The sequence below is a fragment of the Rhea americana genome, unplaced genomic scaffold, assembly GCF_003343005.1.
Source record: "Rhea americana isolate MKP2758 unplaced genomic scaffold, rheAme1 scaffold_92, whole genome shotgun sequence".
NCBI lineage: Eukaryota > Metazoa > Chordata > Aves > Rheiformes > Rheidae > Rhea > Rhea americana.
In genome coordinates this window covers 3,050,264-3,077,028 of record NW_028187111.1, presented here as the reverse complement: position 1 = coordinate 3,077,028, position 26,765 = coordinate 3,050,264, and the positions used below count along the sequence as shown (strand labels likewise).

The 26,765-nt window shown below is 42.8% G+C and overlaps 1 protein-coding gene across 2 annotated transcripts in view; it reads left to right on the top strand.

The window, feature by feature from the left end:
- The window catches only part of GTF2E1 (general transcription factor IIE subunit 1), a 55,500-nt gene extending 30,330 nt beyond the window's left edge, over positions 1 to 25,170 (top strand). For both annotated transcript variants that reach the window (XM_085324674.1, XM_085324675.1), the window contains 3 exons: positions 13,292 to 13,493; positions 18,388 to 18,632; positions 22,957 to 25,170. In XM_085324674.1, coding sequence (XP_085180800.1) covers positions 13,292 to 13,493; positions 18,388 to 18,632; positions 22,957 to 23,387 — 878 coding nt within the window. In that variant the 3' untranslated portion in view covers positions 23,388 to 25,170. The remainder of the gene's footprint in view (positions 1 to 13,291; positions 13,494 to 18,387; positions 18,633 to 22,956) is intronic.
- Positions 25,171 to 26,765: the final 1,595 nt, after the last annotated feature.

Sequence of the window (26,765 nt, the reverse complement as noted above, 5' to 3'; positions counted from 1 at the left end):
GGTGTGCAATATTTTGTACTTGTTTCCACTGATTGCAAGCATTTTTCCATTTATCAAGATCACCTGGAATTTGAATCCTGTCTATCAAAACATTTGTAACCCATCTGCCCCAGTTTTGTTCACATACTTTTTTTTTTAAATCAGCCTGTCACAAGAAAATATGGTCATCAAACCTTGAACAGGCCCTTTGTAGGACCTTGCTTCATAGGACTGCCCCAGCTTCTACCTTTTTTTTTAAATTATTATTCTATATTATTAATTATACCTGCTTATGTTTGTTTTTGGTTGCACAACCTCCTTATTGTCAATTTATCTTCAGCCATTTTCCCTAGTTTGCTTATGAGGGTTTTTTTTTCTTTGCAGGACACTCAGAAGTCTTACTAGAATCAAACTGTGTCACATCTGCTAGCCTTTTAGCACTTATAGGATGTTACCAAGAAGCCAGAGTCAGGTTYTTCAGTTGTGCAGGGTGGGAGGGTGAGAGACAACGGGTGGATRTAAGAGTATCCTTTTCACTGTGAGCATGATTAAGCCCTGCAGCAAGTTGCCTAGAGAAGTTGTGCAGTCTCCATCCCTGGAAGCTTTCAAGACCTGTCTCTATAAAGTCATGAGCAGCCTGGTCTGATCTCTGAGCTGACCCTGTTTTTTAAGCAGGAGGATGGACTAGAGACCTCCTGAGGTCTCTCTTAATCTGGACAATCRTATGATTCTCTGGCTTCTTACATCTCTCATAGCTTTTTCTTTTTGCCCGMTGCATTTGCCCTGCTGAGGTGCTGAGAATTCTTGTTCATGCCCCAGAGATTGTTTTCACCATGAGGATGCCCTTGTTTTCTGTGTAATCATCGGATCTTGCTGATAATGGTATATCAAAGAGCATGACTCATTTCACCACTTGTGCAAAACCTTAGGCTCTATCTGATTTATTGCAAAGTCTRTAATACAGTATGGTACCAGTTTCCCAATATGCCATCATCTACCTGCAATTCACTAGTACCATTGCTGCTGCTGCTTCTCAGCAGGGGAATAGCCACAGTGACTCTAATTATCATCTCCTGGACCGTACTCCTGAACTGGAAAGTGAGTGTGAAGGCAAGGAGCAGGCTCCTGCAGCTACCCAGTGCACCTTCTTACTGCCTTGTGCCTTCACATTGTACAGTTTTAAGCATCAACCACTTTCAGAGGTGAACCAAAGTGATGAAAAAAGTTATGTTGAAAGGCCTTAGCTAAACCAGGGACATATGTTCCCATCAGTAGGCAGTCCATGTACATCACCTTCCCCCTACTTGTGTCACCGCCATGGACAGTTAAACATTATCGGCTCTGCCCAAAGAATTGCAGAATAGTAGAGCACTCTATCTGCTACAGGCAAGCTGACAACTGCCTGCCCATATGGAGAAGAAGCAGTTTTTCTTTTCTTTTGATCCATCATTTATCCATCTGTTTCCTCTCCGCTGTGATGCTCRGTGGCACGCGGCTGGATGCTCACCCCTCACCCCTGGCACTGCCATACCACAGAGCAGTGCCAGGGGGGTAGGGTGCCGGTCCTGCAGCGCTCGCTGCGCTGGAGGGAGCTGCGACTGGTTAAAAATAAATTTGAAAGCAGATGGTGAGGCAGATTATTGTTCATCCTAGGGCGATGATGATGATGATGATGATGTGCTAGCTAACTGCTGGTTGTCTATCAGAATTAATCAGGAGCTGCTGTGGCACGTGATCAGTGAAACCATTGCTCCCCTTGGGAAAAGAGAAGGAAGAGGAGAGAAGCAGCTGTGTAAATGAGTTATCAGAGATGCACTTTGTTTTCTGAGATATAAGAAATTTCCTATGGAGAAAAGACTGTTTCAAAAGAAAAGCAAGAACATTCTGAGTTATGTTTTCTTATGTATGCACACTCATTTCTCTTGCATAGCTGCAGGTATGCCTAGCTCCTAAAAAGCAGCTGGAGAGATTTGTACCTTTTCTTCTTGGTTTTGTCTTACTGCAGTTCTAGAACATCTGGAATAAAACTATTTAAGAGGTTTATAGGACATCCAGGAGTACTATCTATATGGACAGTATGAAAGTGATCTGTGTCACAGGAAAGGGCTTGCCATTTACTGTTCTCAAAACACTTTGCAACCATTAATTTGCTATACTCCTGCAAAATGGACTAGAGGAAACTGAAGTAAGTTAAAGCTGACTCAACTCATTGAGCTTGAAAGCAGTATTAGAGGTACAACTCAGGAGTTCTCACACTTCAGTGTTCTGCAGAGTAGTTCACCTCTTTTTTATACTGTCTAATAGGTTAATGAAATGGTGTAGCAATTGAAAGGTATCATGTTTTACTTAATGAAAGTGAAAAAAAAATAGAACATTTTTAGTTACCAATTTTGTAATGGAAACAACAGTTAATTTAGATCGCTCAGTCCACTTAGCTAAACTGTCAGTCTATTTTTATTAACCTGGTAAAATTTTAAAAATAAATTTCTTATTTTGTGTCTTCAGCTTCTATTTTCCAGGCTGTCTGTCATGGCATATCCTTTCAGTGTGCTTTAAGTCTGACCTCCGAAAATACATTTTGGTGAAGTGTGATTTATGGAAAGCTTGTGTTACTGTTTCTGAAGGTATTGTAGGTGATACATGAAATACTTCATTACCTAAGGCTGTCAGGCATGTACAATCTACCATAAATATCACATCCTGTACAAACATGCATTGTGAGATATAAAAGAGAGATTCAATTTGATCTTCAGTTTTTTGTTTGTTTTGGTTTGGTTTTTTTGAACTACTCTTCTTTCATTTTATACTCTCTTCTTAAATGGCAGTGCTGTGTTAGGATGCTAAAGAGATACTTTCCCTGCCAAAGAGTCTGAGGGCTTTGTGCCTGTGCAGCAGTGAGTGAGGCAAGGCAAGGCTGAATCACGCTTCTTCAGCCCTTACTTTTCAGGTTATCAAATGTGAGACCTTAGCAGTAAGCAAGATTGACTTAGAAGAGAAATAAGAACGACGTGAAGGGAGGTGGTCCCTCTATGCTCTCAAAATTCGTAAATGTCGAGATTGCTTTTTATTGCTTTGTCCAGCTTTAATATAGGCTTCATCAGTGTATCTCTTAGCAGCTCCGTGAGTGAGATGGCAAATCCCCAGCAGGTATTTGTGACAGCAACAACCTTGAGGTCAGAAAAACTGTTAAAACACTCCTGATATGAACAAGTCCTTTTCTGTTGCTGGTGCTGGAGATGATAAGACTGGAAATAAAGTACATTACTGGCTTACTTCTTGTTATATATAGGCCAGGATGAACTGGAAAAATAGTCTTGCTGCCTTTTTTCCAATCAGTTCCACTTTATGCTGCTGCAGGAGAGCCAGAATCTTAGTATTTTACATTTCTGGCACCTGAACTTTGCTGTCTCATTTATTTTCCAATTTATTTTTAACCTTTTCAGGAATTAGTTTGTTTCATGTGTCCTCTCCCCTTCCGTCCTGATTTTTTTTGGCATGCAAGTTGGTGGAGTGAGGCAGCAGTGTAAGGAGAGTTATGCATTTAGGAGATGCTGTATGAATTCTGGCTTGCTCTTTAAATATTTTCAAGTAATTGGATACTGGATTTTCAAGTAATTGGATTACAATATTCAAACCCTGCGGTGAGGAGCATCCTGTTTCCATTGGTTAGCATTACTCATTTTTACCCTGGAACTTGTGACAGAGATTGCAGTGCAGAAGGCCCTTAACTGTAGCAGGTTTTCCCTTTAAAGGAGCAATAATTGAAAATAGCGCCTCCTTTCCAAGTAGAGAGCATCAGTGAGAGTGCCAGAAATTTCACCTCTGAACAGTTATGTGCAGAAATGCTTATTTTTAACATGTGTGTGGTACTTGCTGTCGTCTTACTAGGCCATGCTATCAGTTGAGTTCTTTTCTCCCATCTCTGCAGGCCCGTGGGCTTCTCATTGCATGACTTGAAAGAAAAGGGAGCGAGAAGATCATTCTACAGAAAGATAAAATGACAAACCCTCACCGCTGTTTCTTTGTCTGAGACAAGGTGAGGAGGGAAGTACCCAGACCTTAGTGGAGGCTTCACTGCACACCCTGCCCGGTATCGTGGCCTGGCTTTTGTTCTGGGCAGTGGCCTTAGCAGTCTCTTCTGCGCACTTCTGCTGGTGCCCTGGTGTTCCCCTCCCAATTTTTTCTTCTCCTACATTTTTGTAGGCCTCGAGTTTGTTAGGTTCCCTCTGTGCTCCAGGTTACATCTTGGCATTTGTGCAACCCTGTCATTTTGAAACTGCCATGCTTTTTCTTTCTGGCACCTTTCTGCAGTTTGGAGCTCAGCTGATTACCTTGGAGCCTCCCTTTCTGCTTGCTCTCTCTTTACTATTTAAAGGTGAAATGGGGTCCTTCCTGCCCCACACAGTCACGGCCTCTGTCAGAGTTTTCAGTATCTCTACGATTCCTCTAATGACTCTGTATGGAGAGTGAGGGATGTAGAGCAGGCAGGCAGAGCTAGCCTACTGAGCGCACCATCTTCAGGGGAAGCTTTCCCATCTCACTTCTTTTTGCCTCTCGCTTCCTTCTACAGGCTCTGGCTGCAGCACTGAACCCTGCATTATGCACAGGGGACCCCACCAGTGGGCTCTGGCTTAGCTGTAATCCTTTCCTGGCCATGGGAAGTGATGCTCCGTTAACTGGCCCGGTTTGGAGTGTCTGATTTGGCATGGTTAGTTTTTGCAAGGAAGGGGCAACAGATGATTCATTTGAGAGGAAAGAAGGACTTGTGCATGAAGGCTTTTTTAAAAGGCATAGCGTTAAGGCAAGAGAACAGGGAGCGGCATGACTGTTCAGAATAGCTAAAGGTACAAAAAAAGGTACATGGGTATTGACTGAAGATAGCAAATGAGGCTTCAAGAGTTAAAATGTGGAAAAAAATGAAAATACGAAAAAGTTTAATAAATTTATAAAAATACTTGGTGATGCAACAGAGTTTGTGGGACTCCTGGCCAAAGGACATGTATGCAAGTAAGTCTCAGAAAGGGATCGCTTATCATTTATGTAACTGAGAACACAGTTTAATCAATTAGAAAACAGTAATGTGCATCATCCTTCATGTTCCTAGCAGAATGTGAATCCTAAGAAGTCAACTGGAGAGAAATATCCTTTCTTGTCACATACTACTTTGTATATTGGCTGTGCTAGGGCACCTTTCAAAAACTGCAGACTGAAACATGATCCATTACACCAGGAAACAGCAGATTTTGTGAATGTTGCCCCTCAGCTATTGCAGACCTCCAGGAGGAAGGATAACGTGACGTCTGTTCTGACACTGGACTGTCTTTGTTGTTAAGTAACCAGCATCTGCAAAACCTGTGTCGTTCTCTGCAAAAGGCCTCCAAAGCCTCAGAAAACGAAAAGGAAAAAGTAGATGGAAGAGCAGCTTGTCCTCGTTGCGTTGGCCAGTTTTACGCCATTAAGTAGAACGCTATAGAAACAGGCTGTCCCGGAGCTCGCTGCCTTGCTTCCTCCTCCGGAGTCCTGCTGTTGCCAGCAGCTGCCATCAGACTTTCAAGGCCTGCCACTCTTTGAAGCGCTGGTACGGAAATGCACGCTTTTGACACTGCCCTGGTAGCCTTTCAAATAGTGCCTTGGGACTGTGGTTTAAGCATTTCATTCTTGCTCTTTGTTCTTAAATAGATGTCTTGTGTGTAAATGAGCAGATCTGCATGAAACCCAGAGCCTCAACAGCCACAGCACATTCCCCTGTGTAACCTTCCTTTTATCTAGAGTTTATTATAATGAGAAAATTTGCATTTTTTTATTAATATGCATTGTTCTCTGTTGGTGGCCCTGGTAGCTTTGGGGAGGAAGCTCATGCAGTGGGGAGTTTTTCCTGCCACACAGCAGTTCTGAATAGAATTTAAAAGTAAAGGGTTTTTGGTTTTGGCATTTCTGAACCATCTTCTGTGGAAATGGAACCCCTTCTTGACAACAAGCGGCGTAGTAGGTGTATCAGAATTGTAAATCCCTCTCCTCTGGGAATCTGTTGTATGTTGTATGTTACTAAAGGGGTTCAGTAGTTGTAGCAAAGAAGGAAGAATAAATCTCCTCCAGAAAGTCAGAAGTGCTGATGTGGTTTAGCATGCTGACCTCAGACATGGGAATTATTTCTTGTTTGCCCTTGGTTGCAACATGGGGGTTTTGATCAAGTCCCTGAACATCTCTGTGCTTCTGTTTCTCTATCTCAAATATTTGAGATTTTCAAGGAAAAGAAGATTGCTGTCCTTATATATTCTGAATGAAGGTGTTGTTGCCAAGGGTTTATCATATCAATTCCTATTTGTCTTGGTAACAGAGGGCTTCATTTTGTGCTAATAGGTTCCAGAGGAAGTACTGGACACTATTTTTGGCCATTTGGAATAACACCGTCATATCATCATTTTTCCAGATTATCTGTAGCATAATGTAACTGCTTGAGTAAAGATGCACTCTGCAGCTTAACAGAGAGACCTTCTGTTTCCTGGACTTCCAGTTCCTCAATTTTTATACATTTGCTCACCGCTCTCAGAATATATAATACATGAACATATGCACTGGCTAAGTGAAATATCCCTGTGATTATAGTAAGACAGTGCTTAATGGCAATTATACAATATATTTCTCTCACCATTTGCTAATACTTTAGTATGTTTAGGAGTATGTCTTTCTCTCTTTCTTTGTTGTATTTGAGTTGCCGTCTTATTTTTATTTTTTAAACAAGTTGTTTTGATCATTTTTCCTATGGTGGAGAATTGCGGTTTTGAACCCTCTTGACCATGTTTCTGGCAGTATTATGTCATCTGAATCAGAAATACTGAGATACTGCATAAGTGCCCTTAAATATTGTCTGCTACATATATATTTCAGTAGAAGAAGCTTTGAAAAGAAATTGATTATCATTAATCCCAAATGAACTGTTTATGCCCTACCAAACCTGGTACAGATACGTGCTGATGATGTTTTCTGGGCAGCATCTCTTTCCTCTGTCTCTATTTCTGGACAATGTTAGGCATTTCAGTTGCAATATGACTTATTTTCTGGATAGTTAAGAATTTTAAAGTAAGCTTTCCCCGAATGCCAAGATAAAGCCTGATGCATTTTAGATTTGAATGGCAAASCTGGATGTTTCATTCTGGAATTTAGGTTACCAAATCTTTCCTAAATGCTGACTTTTCCTGCACAAGGTCCAACATGTGTCCCTGTACCATAAGGAGCTCTTTACAGTAGCATGTGCCTTGGACTGTCTGGCATTCTAGAAAAGACTAATATAAAAACATACACGTTGTGTGTCGCATTTCAAGCGAGTGCACTGCAGTCAGCTTTGGGCGGTGGAATGTCCTCAAGAGCTTGAGATCTGGTGGCCCGTGAAACCTGTCTCAGAAAGATGAGATGGGGCATTATTAGTTTTTATGTAAGCACATGCTCTGTAACTGGCTTTTTAATGCCAGGAAGTACTGAATTACTTGCAGAGAGGGTGATATCACTGTGGCATGCAGGAGACAGATTTATTTGATGGGTTTATCTTATTTTTTTTGCCTAAAGCAACTGGATTTTTGGAAATCAAATATGAATACGAATATGCTTGGGACTGTAGGTCTCAAATATGGTGAGAGAGATAGGGCAGGGGAAGGTTACAAGATAAAATTGACAGGAGACTCATCTTTCCTTGGARCAGGAACCTGTTTCTCACTCAGACATTCAGGGTTGCTTTCTCACTGAGATGCTAAGGACCATTTAATGAAGTCTAAGAAGTCGATTTAAGTCTGAGAGTCACTAAAGATCAACAGCTCCTAAATCTAATCTGCATTATCTATAATCAACTGGATTATAATCAACAGTCAACTCTTTAAACAATTCRTCTGCAATGAACAATTAGCTTTTTTACTAACATGGTCCATTAAGGTCATTAAAACTCTCCTTGCTCTAGTTTAACCCTTCAGGTGGCTACTTATAGTCRGTGAGTATCCCTGCATCCTAACATGCAGTATGTTGTGGTAAATAATGATACAGGTCTGTTGTAGCCACTCAACCTACTATTTCTGTCTTTAATGATTCAGGAGAGAAATTCCTTCAGGTGCTGTCATAAATAGTCCTCTGAATCGTGCAAATCAATGAGAAATAAAAGGAAATTTATTACAGGCWACACTGACAGCACTGCCTATTACTTAGGTTGCTAAGTATTTCCATTACATGATCTTGGATTGTTTGGGAGGGGAGAGGGTAGGAATTGCTCTGTTTTTCTTGTTTTGTTCATAACTTTGTCAAAGTTGCAGAGTTCTTCCATTCTAGGTATCAAGCTAAGTTTAATTTGCTTAGAAGAATGTTGCTGAAAAATAGCATGGCTGTTTTGAAGGATGGGGCTAAGAAAGCAGATGAGGAGATGGGACAAATGTATCCCATTGCCTATATTATAATGCTCTGAATGACAGATTTTGTTGTAAACAGTTGTTTTATCTCTCTGGTTTGAAACAGGAAATTGATCTGATGGCAGACTGGAGCTCAAATTAAGAATAGGATTAACAGATCAAAAAGCATGTGTAAGAGTGCCACAGAAGGGSGAAGAAATTGAGATTGGAAAAAGGAGCCCAGGGAAAAAAGGTTGGACAGGGAAATCTGAGGAAGTGAGAGACTGTAAAGTCCAGACTGAAAAAGAGGCACGTAAAAGCAGGACTAGAGAGCCTAGGACTTGCTAGGGAGGRGAATAGGACCATCAGTGTTTCAGAGCGGGGATAGGCCAGGAACTAGGACAGAAACAGGTGGGAGGAGCTGAGTAGGCAACATGAGCCTTGGGGCTAGCAGGTAGAGTATTTGGAGCCCAAAAAGCACGTTTCCTTCAGGAAGCTGGAGCAGAACCCGAGGTCCCTCAGTCTCATCGTCCTTTCGTTGCCATCGAGCAAGCTGGCAAGGCAGCCTGCTTCCCCCTACAGCTGGTCCGTACAGCGCTAGCAGGTTTTCATCTTCTCTGTTAATTCATTCAATCAAATGACAGAGGTCTGTGCGGAACTGAGGGCTCCAAATCTGCTGGTTAACCATATGCGCATTGGCAGAACATCACATGATGATTTGTATTTTTCTGGTTTCCTGTTGGTAAGAACCTTGGATACTCCTGTCCTTTTCTCAGAATCTTCATATGTCTTTTTTTTTTTTTTTAATGTCAAATGAAGCACCAAAGTTAGGAAGTTATATGCATATTGCATATGAATCCTGTAACTTGTTCTCCACCACACAGATTTTTTTTTYTATAAAACTTGTTGTTTGCTTGCGAGCTCTGAACATCTAATAGTCTCTTGTCTAGTCTGCTGCAGAAGAAGGAAAGATGCTCAGTGTAAGAGATGGGGAATTACAAGAAGAAAATGGCTGTGGTAGTCACAGGAACGTGGTCCAGTTCTCCAGGGCAGCTGAGGTCCTGTGTTAGGTTGGACTAGTCTTTTGAAGCTAAACTTTTTGAAGACTGTCATTAGCAATTATTCTGACTTTCACTAGCAGTTGTTCCTAAATCGTTTGAGGTTCCTGATTCTAAAGCCCAAAAGATGATTTATAAAAATACTGTGTGCTCATTGCTGTAACAGAAGTTTCAGAAAAGCGTTTCTTAGGCGTTTCAAATCAAGTACTGCTCATATCAGCAGATACTTCTGAAATCGTGCCATCTGTGCCTTAGTTCGCCCTCCATATAATGGTGATAATGCTACTTCTAAAAGAAGGTTGTAGGAGGTTTTGAAAATAAATTACCTTAATGCTTTGTTATGCATTCARGAATAAAGAATTGGATGAGGTTGAAGGCTGGAGCAATAAAAATGGGCTGAAAGATCAGTATGAAGAACAGTATCATGCACCTAACATCTAACAGAAACTTCTGTAAACCTGGAGCTCGTCAGCTAGAAACTACAAAGGAGGACAAAATGTCTGGGAGGATTGGTTATTTAGCTTTGCAAAATGAAAGTGGAAGAGAGGGTGTGACAGCAATTTGTAAAAAATACCTAAGGGACTAACAAGAGGGTGGGAGCTAGCTGAAGTGAGGGACAGTTTTTAGCACAACAGTAAATAGGTTTGAAATGAATGGGAAGGTTGAAAATTAAAGTGATTGTAAGTATCAGAGGAGTGTGGTTGCGGGGCAGTATCCCAAAGGAGACGGTGGAAGGAAAACGCCTCACTGGGCTGAAGATGCCATCTGATCCCTTCCAGAAAGGATGTGAGCAGATCCTGGACTCAGGCGGCTGTGGCCAGTTAAACCTGTACGCTTGGGAYGAGCCTAACTGAAGCAGTGTGAGCACTGCTAATTCTGACATCTCCTAACTTCTGAGAGCACTCCTCTTTGCACCCTCCCCCTTAACGTAGGATTTTTTGTGTACAATAGAAATGCAGCAGATGTAATACCAACGTTTGGGTACTGTGTTTCTAATACGTGTGGACAGTTGACCTTTTCCTTTTCTTGAGTGAAATCAAGTCAGTAGGAATTATCTCTAAATATTCTGGCCCTATGCTTTAGAGCATGAGCTGCAGTTTAATGCTAGTATGCCTTGGGGAGCCAGATTACCGGTATATCTGTCATTGAGAGTCTAGAAGAGGTGAGATCTCTTTCAGATGTCAGGGTTTTTTTTTAACATGCAGAGAAATCTCTTGAGTGCTTGAGCATGGAATGAACAGTTGTGCAAGGGAAGAGGAGGACGTGTGTGTTCTCCTTTAGTATTTCCAAGGTGCAGAAAGCCTCATGTTTGTTTGCTCCAGGATAGCTGCTTGCCCTGGTTTATGCAACATATTGGGATGGAAAAGCATCGGTTGTATCAAGGCTGAAGGAAGAAATATGTCATCAGAGCGGAACATTGCGCCGATCACAGCCTTTGGATGGCCTCCACTTCGTGTTAGTCATGTGCAGCACTTATTTGGAAGGAACATGTGTCAGCGCTGATGTGATGTGCCATGTCATAAAAGCTCTGGTGGCATTTTTTGACCTCTTAACATCCAGCAAAAGAGATTTGTAACACATAAATGCCATCTGCCGTGGCAAAGCAGCTTTTCACTTCTCTAATCGTGGAGACCTCTTGTGAAATGCTGCATCACTCTGAAAAAAAATCAGCATATTAGTGGAGGAAGCTTGTCTGTTCAATCGTTCCCAGATTCTTTACATAATTCTGCTATTAACTTTTTATTTTCTGCTCATTGGGAACCCTAAGGGTTAGAAGTTGCAGCAAATCCACCATAACTTTAGGAATTCTGTTTCATGAGCACTGTATTTACTTCCTGATTTTTAGGTGCTCTGAGTTGCAACCATCCTCTCTATGTTTATAATCTTTTGCAAACACTCGTGGGGACCCTGAGTGGAAGTGGGAAGAGCCTGAGCTGTCTCAGGAACAGGACTTTGAGGGGGGAGGTAAAAAGAGAGGAGAGTTTTCCMTATCAGCCTGTGTTTGTTTGTTCACTTAGCCCATTATGGGAACTGAGATGTACTAATTATTTTTAAATGATACAAGTTGTACAGATTTGTCAGGCTGATAACCTCAGCATTAAGAGACCAGACTTGGGCTTCACTTTTAGCCAGCCTGATTGCTTATATGATATACAGTTTCTGAAGCAGTAGTAGCAATTTTTACAGCCTGAAAATACAAGCACAGTGTTTTATGCTTGGTTGGGAGAGAAGAGCACGTTATCCACTTATGCTTTACTTTGCATGCCACTGTTGTTGGCCACTCTAGCTTTTACATGTAGACAAGACAAACTTTCTAAAAAGATGGTTTATTTCAGGAAATGTGTGTATTTTACAGGCTGTGCGTACAGCACACTTGGATGAGGTAGTGCCAAGGTAGAAAACTGCATTTAAACAGTCYGTGCTGAGAGGCACAACAGCTTCTACCTCCTGACATAAACGGTGCTTTTATGTGTTTTCCAAGCACTGCACGAGCATTGTCTAGCCCTCACCACCATCAGTGAGAACGATAGGTGTGTGTGTTTTAAATGACAAGACTAGCAAATCTGGATAACAAGATACCAGAAGTCCTGGCTTGCAAGCCTGTTCTGTTGTGTCAACCTCAGTGCCTTAAGCAACCGCCGTTCTTTTGACTGTATTTATACATCGCATCGGTGATGTRGCAGTTCCAAGACGGATTGTAATACTGATTTTTATACATGAACTTTCTATTTCCCTGATGTGACCTGTCCTTGGGCTCCCTATGAATAAAAAGTTACCTTTTCCTTTCTCTGTAAAGGTATTGAGAGATGTGCAAGATAGCTAGAGGTGCCACAGAAAGGATAAATAAAAAAAAACCGCACAAGGACAAGAGAAATCCAGAAGCCTCTGGACATAGCTCTGGATCTAACTATTCCAGGGAGGCAGCGGCACTTTCTTAGTCCAGCACTTGGAAGGATAAATCACCGTGCTGGCTGTCACTCGGAAGGATAAATTGCACCGTGCTGCTGCTCTCGTACTGGACCAGATGGCAAAGCGCTGCTGTGCGTGCGCTTCCCTAAAGTTCTTGCTCGCAGGTAGCCCAGTGAAACGGAAAGCCCTGCTGTGCAGAGGTTCAGGAGGCCTGGTGTAACTGCCCTGCCCTGCAGCCATTACAGTTGCCTTGCGTTTAACCTGTTTTTATAGATCTTGATGAGGTCTGTAAAACAAGCTTGTTCTTAATTGCCATTCATGTAATTTTTAGCGTGTCGTTAACTTGCGGAAGCTAATACGGGGATGAGGTGGGAGATACTTTTGCATTTGCTGCTCTGCAGTAATGACTATTCTGCGTGCTTTGGCCTTGCAGCAGAAAGAGAAGCCTTCTCTTCTTGCATTTGCTGCAGAGTGAAATGGTTAGACTGGCAGTTACTGCTGAGCAGTTAGCTCCGTGTAAAACTACGCCCTGCTTTAGTGCTAAGTAAATTTGTTCATGTGGTCTTACCTATAGGAAAAGCTGTGCAAGCACCTGAACCAGATGACATTTGAACCCCTAAGAATATATTGTGAAGCTTTGTATCACAGCCCAATAGTAGATGACACTTAAAACGTGTGGCAAGGAAGCGGGTGTTTGAGATTCAGAGATGCCTCACTGGCTGCACGGCAATCGACCTGGGCTTTTTAGAGGGAGAAACTGTACCCCAAGCTGAGTGTCACTGGATGATACCAAAGTGCTTGCTTAGTTTTCTGTTTAATAACCAGGTGCACTGTGTGTGGGAAGGGAATTGTCAGAGTGAGAAAAGCTATTTAGCATCAAGCCAATAAAACAGCAAAGCATTGCTGTTAAAAGTACTGTGTAAAGAGTTGCACCTGTTGCTTTTCTTCCAATGCTTAGCAACTTTTTTTTTGTTTTAGGAACTTTCCGCTGTACTTTCTGTGAGACTGAAGTGGAGGAAGATGAGTCGGCGATGCCCAAAAAGGATGCCAGGACACTCGTAGCAAGATTTAATGAGCAAATTGAGCCTATCTATGCACTGCTTCGGGAGACGGAAGATGTTAACTTAGCCTATGAAATCCTCGAGCCAGAACCCACAGAGATTCCTGCCCTGAAGCAGAGGTGGGAATGGGCCCTGTCTTCTCTGATTGCGCTGCTTTCTTGTAGCCCATTGGGCTGCTCTCTGAGGCTTTCCCAGACCTCGTGTAGCTTGCTGGCTGCACTGAGGACTTACTCGTTCAGCACTAGCTACGCAAACAACTGACAAATTCCCTAGGGAATGTATGGCTTAAAAGGAGGCAAAGGCCTGCAATCATTTTTTACTAAGCCAAGCAGATTCCTGGTCTCCAGTGTGTAGTTTTCTATGGAGCGGGTAACTCAAAACTGTCTGCTGCTAGCTAAGCTGCAGCTCTTATCTGAGCCCCAGTATTTAAGAGGAMCTGCAAGCTGCAGCCACTTTGCAAAGTTCTGTACATACTGTCGAGTGTTCAGAATATATTTTGGCTACCATTTCCTGCCTCACTATCTTCTTTCTCTTGTAAACCCTTTTCTTTCATCTATTCCTTTTCCTCCTACCCAGCTTTTGAGACTTAAGCTATCTGTGTTCTACACCTTGTGTTTCAAATCCACATATAACAAAACTCGAGTTCAAAGAAATTGCTTGTAATAAGTGCATTCTTTCTTCTGATTTTCTCCTACTTGTTACATACTTCTTTTGTGGGGGGGGGGCGGGGGAGGTCATGTTGTACTCAAAGACTCTTTTAAACTACCTCTGGAAGATTTTCTTTCCAAACATTCCTAGCTGTACAAAACCAGATGATTTTTTAAATAATGCAGAAAGATGCAAGGAGCTGTCAGTTTTGTCAACTACGGTGAAATGTGATGCGCTTCTCTGTTTAAAAAAGTAATAAGTAAACACACAAGAAAAAAGATATGTACTATGGAGTAAAGCATTCCCACAATACCTTGGCATGCTTGGTTCTGGTTAATGGGAGAGCAGGCAGGAGGGTACTCCCTTTTCTCTTAGGCTAACCTTGAGAGAGAAAGTACCTCATATATTCATGCCAGACTAAATCATGTAATAAAAATGCTTTGTCTATTCATTGACTTTTTCTAGCCAAGAATGTAGGTAATTTTGCTCAGCATTCTGATAGAAGAACAAAAGCAATACAGAGATGGGGAACAGATCTTTCAAGATCACTCAACATGTCTTTGCTGATACAGGGCATCTTTGAAGCAAGCTTTTATTCCCAAGTTGAATCACTGGACTTTGCTTTAAAAAACCTTTTCTATAGTTTGACTGTTAGAACTGGGATAACCCTACTGACAAAAGAGTCCTTTCTCAGTCATCCCCATGGCTACCTTATCTATGTGCACAGAAAATTAACACAGCAGAAGCCTGGTGAAGTCCCATGATTAAACAGCAGCACCCACTTACTTGACTCTTAAATACTTAGAAAACATTGTAAATGATTAATTACTCTGTGCCAGGCATAACAAAATAAATAGGCAGCTTTTTAAATGCTTACTTGAACACAACTTGCTTCAGCACATACAATGATTTAATTATTTATTAACCTTATTAATTCAAAGCAACTAATTGCATGAAAATGCTACTGTGAGATTTTTAAAAGAAGTGCCAGGGTTATTTATTCTCTCCATTTTATGGGAGTCTTCAGTTACTGAAATCATTGACAAAACTGACATTTGATGATCCTTAAACAAACAAAAAGCTCATATAGTTCCTTCATCTTCTCTTTGCACAGACACAGGCAAATTCATGGGTTTTCCTGAGAGTTTTAACTCTAGCTAGCTAAACTGAACTTGCTTGTCATTCACCTGCCAGGGGAAACCAGTCAGAAGCTGTCAAGTTTGTTAATCTTGGTAGAGCATAAATTTACCCCATAGAGGTTTCGTAATAAACCTGCTTTCCTGAAGCCATTCTCCCTTGCTTCCTAAAACTAATGGGTTTTAGTATTCCTACATTTTCTTTTGTCAAAATGGCAAACAGGACTTTATGTAACATAAATCTTCGCTGAATTAATTCTTTGTGATCCAGCTATCAAGGACCATGGGTTCTTTCCTGTGAAGCTGAAGATCTTAAAAGCAGCTAAATGAAAAAGTGCTTTATTTCAAACACAGCACAAGAGAATTATCCCCATTTTGCAAGGCCTTTTACTAACAGTCTGCACAGGGTTAAGATAAATTGTGAAGTTGTTTTCCCATTGTACTGTGTAGCTTCTGTGGGCCATACATCAGCTGTGTAAAGGGTTATTGATGACACCCTTAAAACTAGTTTAACCGCTGATTAGAAGAGACCATCGGGGAAGAGAAACCTTGGGTAGCAAGGCAAACACAGCCAGATCTGAGCCACTGAGCTGCCATTCTCTGAGCAGTCTCTAGTTGCAGGTTGGCCATACAAAGTGTAGAGCTGGGGGTAAAAACAGATTTTGGCTCTAAAAGAGAGGTTATTAAAAGAGTTCACTCCCTTCTTCTCTGAGTGCTCCTTTAAAGCAGCTTGCACATCTGGCCTTCTGCTATTTTCTGGTCTGTGGTGTTTAATCCAGTGTTTTGGAATAGGGGTGCTAAATAATCTTATTTCTTGCAGTAAAGGGGTATTTCCCTGATCATATAGTCTTGAGGGGCTGCTCACTTCTAGTAACAGCATCATTGATGCTGCAGTTGCACAGACAAGGACATAAGATGAGACCTGTTGTTTACATTCCTACAAAGCTCACCAGAGGTCAGGGAGAAGACAGCAACTTCCCATGGCTTTTGGTCACAGAACGCCCTATCTATGGCTTAATCACTTAGATTGCTCCATGTAAATGTGACACAGTGATGTACATGATTTAAAGTAAATTATATTGTAGGTGTTTCTTGTAGTTGTTACTTTCCTTTTTAAAATGTTCTTGATATCACGGGATAAATGTTTTGCTGCTGAATGATACTGCATAGGAGGAGATTCCATTTCAAATACACTGATGGGAACCTCTGTGCAAAAGTTTTATTAGGCATTATTCCTGGCATTAATATGTATTTAGCTGTCAAGCTGCAGTCCTAAAGAGGGAGGGCGTGAGGGAGAGTTGCATTGTGTATCTTGTGGGGAAAGTGGATTACATAAAACAATCAGGAAAATGCTAGATACAGATTTCTATTGTGTGGGAAGCAGAGTAATGCTTTTCACAAAACACATGCCTATCTTGGAAACCTGAAAGGTATGAGCACTTGAAATAACACTCTGGGAAAAAGGTCTCTGTGTGGTTCCTTAGGTTATATAAGTGATATATATGTATAAATCTTTTGCTTCTGCCCAGAAATTGGAGCTTGCTGTGACGCTTTCCTAGTGGGCTTGGTTGTGGGAGAGAACCAGACACTTAGTGTGTAGATACATACTAACACAAATGTTGTGGAGCTAATAGATCCCAACCAACCCACTGTTAGGATGTTGTCCATAGCCCTCAGTGCAGACTGAAACTGAACACGCCAATATTTTTTTTATTTGAGGAAGCAGAACAATCACCTACTTGCATATTTTTCCATCGTTTACCCCTGAAAATCCAGCATACTTAGCTCATTAAGCAGTGGTCAAGTCCTTACTGAATTAAAAAATTGCTTATTACTCAGGACTTCTCCAATTGCAACCTTATTTTAAGTTTCTCCTTTGGAGGAAAGGTTGTTGAGTAGATAACAAATGAACTGTGCTCCCTGACAACAACTATCAGCTCAGTTTCAAAGCTGGCAGCAGATCAGGAGCCCTGTTTAGTACCCTTGATCAATTTGCTCTGGACAAGAGGAGGAATCCCAGCAGATCTGGGAGAAGCTGTAGATACCATTTACAATCCGATGACTGAAATTATATGGCATCTAGTATGGGCTGAGAATAGGCTCAGTCTTCAGTGGATCTGTTTCTTTGAGAAGATGAAATATGATTTTGAGGTAGAGGAATGGTCATGTTTGGCTTTCTCTACCATAAAAGCAGTGAGTTTCCATTCTGCTGCTTCTCCTGATTAATCCATACGTAAAAGCACAGGCCAGAGAGTATTTTGGGCTTCTTGCCAGTACTCTGCAGAAAACGCTCCACCTGATCTCCTCTTTCCATCACATCCAAGCAGGACTGTTTCCTTTCTTCCTCAATCTCCTGAACTAGATGGGAGCCTAGAGGAAAATGTACAGGCTGCAACTCCCCTCAGAAAAGGCAGAAGTGCTAAATTCTGACTGTTGGCCCCAGCACAGCAGTCCTCACCTGTCTTTCTCCTGCTTTACCACTGTCTAGCATCTTCYTATACACCATCACCATACAAATGCCCTGCCCCAGTCCTCTGGGTTGAAAGTGCCCTCTCCTCTTTCCCTGTCCAGATTCCTCAGTCTTCCCACGGCAGTGTCTGTGGATAGTATGAATTTTGTGCAAAGCACAGGCGATACGGCTTCACTTAATAATTTTTACAAGTGAGTTGTCCCTTGCAATTTAAGCAGGAGTTTGAACTCTTTTTTTTTTTTCATGGTGAATTAACTCCTTCATGAGTCCTGTGATTAATAAYACTTCACAGATCTGAGCTTGCTGGGTCTCTGAGCCTATCGACTGACTTGGTTAAACTTCAGTGCTATAATTTATTCAGCATAGGGAAAGCACAAAAAGAGACTTTTATACCTGATTGCTACTCAATTATGTTTTGCTACTGTGACTTTTATTTGAGGTTATTCTGGAATGAAACTGTGCTGATTTATTTGTTTTTACATAATTGCCTCTACAGTCTTTATGTTGCCTCTGCTTTCCAGTGTATTTTGTAGAAGTTTTCATGACTCTATGTAGGATTTCCAGTTAGGGACCCCCTCCCAAATTCTCAAAACTACCAAAGAAATTCCTGGCAGCACATAAAAGAAATAAGAATAAAAGTTCTCGGTGCAGATCTCAGTAGCCAGCTAATCGTTGTTTAAGCTATGTGTTGCAACACTGGCCAGGAATGGGCTTACTGTGAATGGTCTAACTGTTTTTATCCCTTTGACTTTTATACAGCAAGGAGCGTGCTGCTGCTGCTGGTTCAGGGACAGCTGGCCTTACAGGTGGACACCATCGGGAAGCATGGACTACAAAAGGACCCTCATATGAGGACTTGTATACCCAGAATGTTGTCATCAGCATGGAAGACCAAGAGGATATTAGCCGGTCTGCAAGTGAAGGGAAGCCAGCTAGAGAGAGGCCAATTTGGCTGCGGGAGAGCACAGTGCAGGGGGCTTATGACCCTGATGAAATCAAAGATGGTAAGAAAAYTCACAGAGAAGTGCTTCTCTGCTTATGTGATGCTCGTGGAGTGCAGCGAAAAATATATGCCCCTGTGTATGTACAGTTGCTGCTCCCAGCTCTCCAGATTTTATCTGCTTCTACCTACCATAAAAAGTACCTGTGTGTAGGTAGATGTAAAAAAACCCTAATTTATTAGATCAAGCATTGAAATTGAGGTCAGTAAATCTGAGCTGCCCACAGAAGTACATTTGTGTTTCTGAAATGTTAATTATCTGTTACCTCTTCCTGTAGCTTCAGTAACGTACGTTCTTCTATCTTTGGAGTTACTTGTTTTTGGATGAGGGTCTTTAAGCTTCGTCTGGAAAACTGACTGCCAATGCGACACTGCTGGAAAATAATTTGTATTTGGTGATTCTGAAGCACACCAAATCTATCAGCAGTGTTTTTGCATTCTCAGTCTCCTCTTTGCCATTTATTTTTCAAAACGCTTTATATGAAGAAGAGTATGTCAGGAGTATTGCTTCTGGCAGTATGGTAGGAGAATCTGTCACCATGGCGGGTGAGTCATCATTGCTTTCCATTTGTTTCTCTCCATCTTTGCTTTTATTTTCACTCATATTGGGTAAAATTGCCCATAGACCATAGCCAAGATCTTCGACCCACTAGTAGAAAAACTGTGCTTTGAAAAGTTTGCTGTTTAAGCTTATACACTGAAAATAGGAAATAGAGACCTCTTACCATTTTTATGAGGATGAATCAGTAGAATCTTCCCAGTAACCTGAGAATTATAGAATGAAACTGGTGGTGCCCTAAGAAAAGAAAATGGCAAAATGGAGTCATGTACATAAACATGAGACACTGGAATCATTCCTTTCCTAGTGCTGTTCTCAGGAGAAGAGATCAGTGGAGTACTGTAGGTGCAGGGGGAGAAAAGAAAATGGATGCAAAATAACAGTCACAAGCTATCTAATGATCTTGTTTGCATGTGGGTTAGACGAGTGGACAAGGAGGTGGATTGAGAACTGGCTGAAAGGCAGAGCTCAGAGGGTTGTAATCAGCGCGCAGTCTAGCTGGAGGCCTGTGGCTAGTGGCGTCACCCAGGGCTCAGTACGGGGTCCCTTCCGGCTCACTTTATTCATCAAYGACCTGGATGAGGGGACWGAGTGCYTCCTCAGCAAGTTTGCTGATGATGCCAAGCTGGGAGGAGTGGCTGATACACCCGAGGGCTGTGCTGCCGTTCAGAGAGACCTGGACAGGCTGGAGAGCTGGGYGGAGAGGAACCTCATGAGGTTCAACAAGGGCAAGTGCAGGGTCCTGCACCTAGGGAGAAATAACCCTAGGCAGCAGTGCAAGCTGGGGGCTGACCTTCTGGAGAGCAGCTCTGCAGAGAAGGACCTGGGAGTGCTGGTGGACGACAAGTTGACCCTCAGCCAGCAATGTGCCCTTGTGGCCARGAAGGCCAATGGTCTCCTGGGGTGCATTAGGAAGAGTGTTGCCAGCAGGTCGAGGGAGGTGATCCTGCCCCTCCACTCAGCCCTGGTGAGGCCCCATCTCGAGTACTGTGTCCAGTTCTGGGCTCCCCACTACAAGACACACATGGAGCTACTGGAGAGAGTCCAGCATAGGGCTACAAAGATGATGAGAGTATTGGAGCATGTGCCCTRTGAGGAACAGCTGCRAAAGCTGGGCCTCTTTAGCCTGGGGAAGAGAAGACTGAGGGGGGATCTTATCAATGTGTGTAAGTACCTGAAGGAAGGGTGTCTGCTAGACATTTGATTAACCTATACTTTTAAATCGGCTACTTGAGATGCATTTTAGTGTACACAGCATAAACATTTCTCAAATGCCACTGAAGGACCTGGGTGGGGGGGAGTACATCCTCTACTTACAGCATATTGGCATTACTTAGCTACTGGAGATCACAGAGTGAACTTAGAGCCTGAAGCTGCTGTTGGAACAGATCTACAGGACTCTCGGACAGCATTAACATGAAGGAAGAAAACTTGGGGTCACTGGCAGAAAATGTTCACTGCCTGGTGTGACAGGAACAGTTTTTACAGAAGGAGGCAGCTTCGTTCCTGAGCCTCAAATTCAGACTCATAGCGCTAACCCAGGTTGCTGTTGCTTTGCAGCTCTCAATGCGATAGCCTATGATGTTAGTACCCGTAGGGGCTGGCATCAGCCCATGCATAACAAAACCCGAATACTCTCTTTGGTTGCAACCATTCTTGGAGAAGGGAATTGGGCTGGATGTTACTTGCTTTGAATGAATTCAGTCATTCTGAACTCATTCTGCTGAGCTCAGTTTTTATGGAGAAGCTAAGAGACCGGGCTGCGCACCTCAGTGATATTAGCTGTCTGAAGAGAGAACTGCGGAATTAGTTGCTCTTATTTTCAGCTGCCAAGAAGATTGTTTCTTCCTATTAAGTTGCCATGCAGATCCATGTAGTTATGATGTCTGAATTTGACCGGAGTAATGAAGCCGTAAACTGTGGACCTATATCCAGCAATCTCTGTCCTGTTGCAACTACTACTTCCGATTCTGTAGTCTTATTTCCAGGTGATACTAATGTACCAAGCTTTTGATGAGACTAGTCTTAATCTGAAGAGATTGCTGCATCTTCTTTCACCAAGACAACTGATCACATTTTAACAGCAAGTTTCTGTAAACATCAAGAAGACTGTCAAAAATGAGGAAAATGTGAAGGTAGAGAAGAGGAGCTTTTCCTGAGACCCGGAACAAGATAAGAATGCAATCACACAAGAAAGCCTCTCAACTGTGAATAAGTTAAAGCATCATTTTGTAGATCACTCTTGTGTTTTGATCTTGCCTTTCCCTTATATTAAACACTCATTGTGCCACATCCCACAGTGTGTCCCACTATGTGTAGACACTTAGCCCTTACACGTGGGGACTCGTGAAGCGAACACCTGCACATACTGCTTGCTAGCTGCTTCAGTCTATACCTTTGTTATTGRCTGTAGAAATTTGGCATAAAAACGTGATTCTAGTAAAGTTATGATGGGCCTTTTGACTTTAATCACAGAAAAGGATCAATCACAACTAACCAAAAACTCTTACAGCTTTCAGGAGTATATGCGGAGCTTGCTTCCTTAGTTTACCTGTTTCTCAGCACATTTTTTGTCTCAATTAGAAAAAAAGTAGCAAGTGCATTTTTGACCCTATGGGGAAAGATTTGGATGTAAAGTGCTTGGACATGGTGATAAAACCATGAGGGTCTTGGTCTTAGAAAAGAGGGCCAGTGACATTAAGGTATGATACCAGAATGCCCTCCCCTCAGCTCCAGTGATTGTTCATATGCAGAGACTTTTGGTGCGAGAGAGAGTTTGCCATGGGGAATGTCCTATTTTTTTATCCCTTGTTTTTACATAAGGTTCTCTATTTTTCTTTTTTTTTTCCTAGTTTGTTGTTCTTTTTCATACTGCCCGTAAGTTTATTAGTGTTGGGTAGACTGACAGTAGTTAGTAAATGTAGGGCTCGGAGAGATTTTCTGGAGGAAGCCACTTCTTGAATAGAATTTTATCTYTCAAATATGTGAACTACAGACATCCTGCTTACCCAAACCATGTCTCCCAGCTTTTGTACAGCCACGCTTACCCAAACAGGAACACAGGCCTTGTGTCTGTCAACTGGGAAGCCAGAGCCCCCTGCAAGTAAGAGTTCAGCRTAGGAGGCCAGATAGACCAGCCTCACCTTTGTGGCTGGGCTGCATTTCAGTTTGGAGAACAGTGTTTTAACACAGCCCTTCCACGCTGTGCTGTGTGCAGTGCTGCTAGATGCACCTCTGAGATTCTGAGACACTGCTCCTTTGGATGTTGATTTATAAAACGTTGTTTCCGTATACTCCCTGTCTGCCTGCTTCYATCTGCTTCTCTGTCTTAATCCTTACAGACTGGGAGCTTTGTTTTTGGTTCGGTGTTTGTAGGCAGTGCCTGGAACAGCCCAGGGTCTTCATCGTCACTGAAAATCCTCCAGTCTGTGGACATAAATACAGAAACAAAGGGTCAAAAAGGAAACAGCTTGTGCTTGTTCACCTATGAAACAGCCCTTCCTTGGGATTGCCGCATTTCTGACAAGTATCATGATTCGATGCATAGTTCAGACATTTGGAAGTCCAGTTTTAGATCCTAAGGACTACTTTCAGCTCCATAGTAATGAAAGTGCTTCAGTCTGGCTATGGGACATCTCAGTTTAACACCCCCCTGCGGAGTCTTTTAGTGACAGCATAGCAGCAATAAGGAATAAAGATCCAGAGAGCCTTCAGGGCTGGTGCCCTGATCCCTGAGGAGAAACTATTCTTCCTTTGTGTCTCTTTGCAGGTGGCCGGGATCTGGATGCATTCCAGGAGCGTGAGGAAGGCCGAGCAGCGCTAGATGACAATGAGGAGGTGATGCGTGCCCTGCTTATCCATGAGAAGAAGACACCCTCTGCTTCAACAGTCACAGTTGGAGGTGCGGCTCCTCTCTCCGGTACCAATGCCAGTGACTCCGAGAGTGAGACAAGTGAGTCAGAGGAGGAATCCCCTCCTCGCCCTGCTGCCGCAGCCACCACAACATACGGGCTGGAGGATGATGAGGAAGATGAAGAGTTTGAGGTAGTGGCAGAGGATCCCACTGTCATGGTGGCTGGGCGTCCACACTCCTACAGCCAAGTGAGCCAGCGCCCTGAGCTGGTGGCCCAGATGACTCCAGAGGAAAAAGAGGTTTATATAGCCATGGGTCGGCGTATGTTTGAGGACATGTTTGATTAACTGCTTCCTGCCATGGCATTTTTTTWAAACATGAATTTTTAAGCTAGAAACTCCCTAGTAAAACCAGACTGAAGTGAATCTTTTCTCCCCTGCCTGCAGGGACATTGGGGCTTGGACTTTCTAATCTCAGGCATCTTGCCCACCAAAGAGGGACATCAGGAAGGCTGCATGTGCCAAAACAGGAATGGGAGATTAAGAAGTGAGGAAGTTTATGAGGGAAAACTCTGCTTTAAGATGCCCTGCACAGGCACTGGGTTAAATCGATGCTTCCCCCCAGCTGTTTTGGGTCTATTTTTGTTGCAGATGCTAAGAAATTCCACATCTCTGCCCTCAGAGGATGTGAGTGCTCTGTTGTCTGAGCAAAGCATTCTGCAGTAGAGGGTATAAGTTATATTACAGCTGCCTGTGCTGARCAGGGGCAAGGAGGGAGAGCAAGTCTGCTGATGTGGCTGGGCAGGGCTTGTTTGCAGGCCTGGGCACAAATAGCTTGTATCTAACTTCCTGCCAGCGACAAGTGGCCACAGGGCTGGTTATTTCTAAGCAGCCCTGTGGGCAGCAACCCGTGTTATTTTTATTGCTCCTGTCTTCTTGTTTCTAGATCTTTTATAGAGGGAGGTTGCAGTCACAGCCCTGTCTGACTCTGCAGTGTTTCCTGGCCAGGTTACATCTGCATTGGTTTCCCAGATAGTTGAACCCCCTCGGGGAGGGTAACTGGGGATGTTAATTATAACGGAGCAATGGCACAGCTGGGTGACTTGTCTGTTGTAGGTAGGGGAAGAATAGGAAGCAGAGTTCTGCACCTCTTCCTTGGTGGTGGTTGTAAGAATGATCAGTTTTTAACCTGTGTTTCAGCCTCAGTGTTTTAGAGCTGAGGAATTTCACTTCTCAAATTGAAAAGACAAAAGRTTTTCCTCCTTCTGTCAGCTCCATCCTTTACACGCAAGCCTGTGTAACTGTAGGGATCTCCTAGACCAGCACCTAGAGCATGACTTGCTTCTTCAGAGATGATGAGTGTCACTCTCCTGCATTTCAGTTGGAAATGTTCAACACCTSTAGGTCAGAGGTAACTAGAAGTATCCAGAGTGAAAGCCTTGGCAGGCACATACAGTCACTCTCATRTCTTTATCTTTGTAAAGAAAGCCCCTCATGGATCTAAGCTGTCAGAGCATTCTGACTTACTAGGAGATCCCTTCATTGTCCAGTCCTGCTGCCTATTGTTTCTCTCTAGCTGTGCCCAAACTCCGATAYTGAAGACGGTTCACAGTGGATAGGGCTGTAACTAAGCAGTACCAGAAAACTAGCACAGCTAGTTTTTACTTTCAGTCACACTAGGGTTGTACCATTTTAAAAAGAATTATGCAGTTTTGAATTCTGCTTTGGCACGTTCTCTTACCACAGAAAAACATTTACCAGTGCCTACAGAGCAATATCATATTTGTAATGTGTTCTCTTTCAACRAAGTGTTGTTTTTTTTAAAATTGTTGTGTTTTCCTATCCAGTGCTACAATAAAACAAAACGATGAAAGAATTGTGTGTTGCAGAGGGTAGGGCTGGTATCAAGTGCTGTTCAATTTACACAGGCGGGGTGGATTTGCTGCCCACTGAGACTGTAAATCTGTTTTATACTAACTAGGCTTTGTATGTTTTGCTAACTTGTAATGCCTCCTTTGTGGTTTTGTTTTCAGCTTCTTGATATTTTGAAGCTCCCTTTTTTTAAAATAGTGTTTTAAATTTGCTTTTAAGTCATTTTAAAGAGGAATAAATAAACTGAAACTTCTCCCCATTGTCTGCTTCCAATCTGTCATGTGTTTAGTTGGAAATGTGGTTTGCTTATCAGTTTGATTTACTTAATTCAAGAAAACGACTGTTCTGAGGCCCTCTTTTGAGGGAGAGAATCACTACCCTGCGTTGTTTCTCCTCAGCAGAGCTTCCTTGATTGCCTCCTGGAATCCTCCACGCTCTCKTCCAGGAAGGATATTTCATTAGACTGGTGCTGTGGGAGCCTCTTTCGTCAGCACTCCCAGTCCTTTCCTTCGTCTTGGAGGGATGTGTATGCTGATGACAGAGGTCTCACGGTCATCTTGTTGCCAGTTAAAATGGTACTATTGCATAGCTTGGCTTCCAAGATCTGATACCACAATTTAATAATCATCTGATAAAAAAGAGGAGCTTTACCAAGTCTGTATAGAATTTATTCTGGTTGAATTCAAGGATAACATTGAAAAAATACAGGTAGGTACAAGGTGCCAAAGAATGAAACCAAGAACTGATCCTGAATACAGTACAGCTGTTTGTGATTATTATTCACCAGTAGTTCAAATCAATCATTTAGTCTGCAGAATCAAGCTGTAGGCTTATTGAAGCTTGAGTAAAGAAATACTGTTTTCTGCTAAGAGAGCATATTACATCTATATCCAGCATAATCATCTATATAGTAATGATTTTACTTAATAAGCACATTTATGTGTGGTTTGTATGATGGTTCTAATTTTTGTCATTCATCAAGGAATGTCCTGCACATAAGGGTGCACTGGTTTTAGGGCATGCCTTCCCTCTCTCATCCGCCACGTATCTCCCTCGGGAGTACTGCTGAGATCAGGATACATGGAGAGATGCAGTTGTTGTTTYCTGTCTTTTTTAACAGCTTCTGACTGTTGGACAGGAGCTCTGCTCTGCTCTATTCCAGCTGGTCAGGACTGTGCTGAAGGGCAGATAAACACGTTTACTCCCCTGTCAGGACAAACACTGCCTGAATGAACAGGAGGAAGTAGGATCAATAGTGTTGGGATTTTTTTGTTTGTTAACTGAAGCAGGGCTCTGCGCACATGCCAGAACAGGAAGAATGGTCCCTGCTGCAAGCAAAGCCTGGGCAGCCAGCARCTGCCAGCAGGTTGATGCTAATGCACGGGAGAGAGCCCATCAATCCTGAGGAAGGCCCAGCCATCTCCTCTGGCTGCTGAACTGCATGTACTCTGCTAATTCTAATCAAATAATACTGTGAGTATGGGCCAGCTCGGAAGCCCTCCCTGTGCAAATGCCTTGTCTAACGCTGTTCAAACCAGTTTCTATGCCTGCTTTCAGCCTAATGTGCGGTTTATCTCATGAGTGAGCCTAAGGCCAGGGCATGGCAGTTCAAACAGAAAAGCTGCTCRTATTCCTGTCCCCAGAGGTCCCGGGCGCCAGGTGCCTCTCCCAGCCRTGTGAGAGCTGCCTCCATCTCTGCGCCAGAGCTACAAAAGCTACCAGGCATCACAAGGGCTGCAGCCTTCCCAGGTCAGGGAGGCCACAGCAGAACGGCGCCTTCCCTGGCTCAGCCAGCGCAGAACTGGCCAAAGCAGATCAGTGAAGGTGCTGATGAAGGGGGAGATCTCCAGGCTC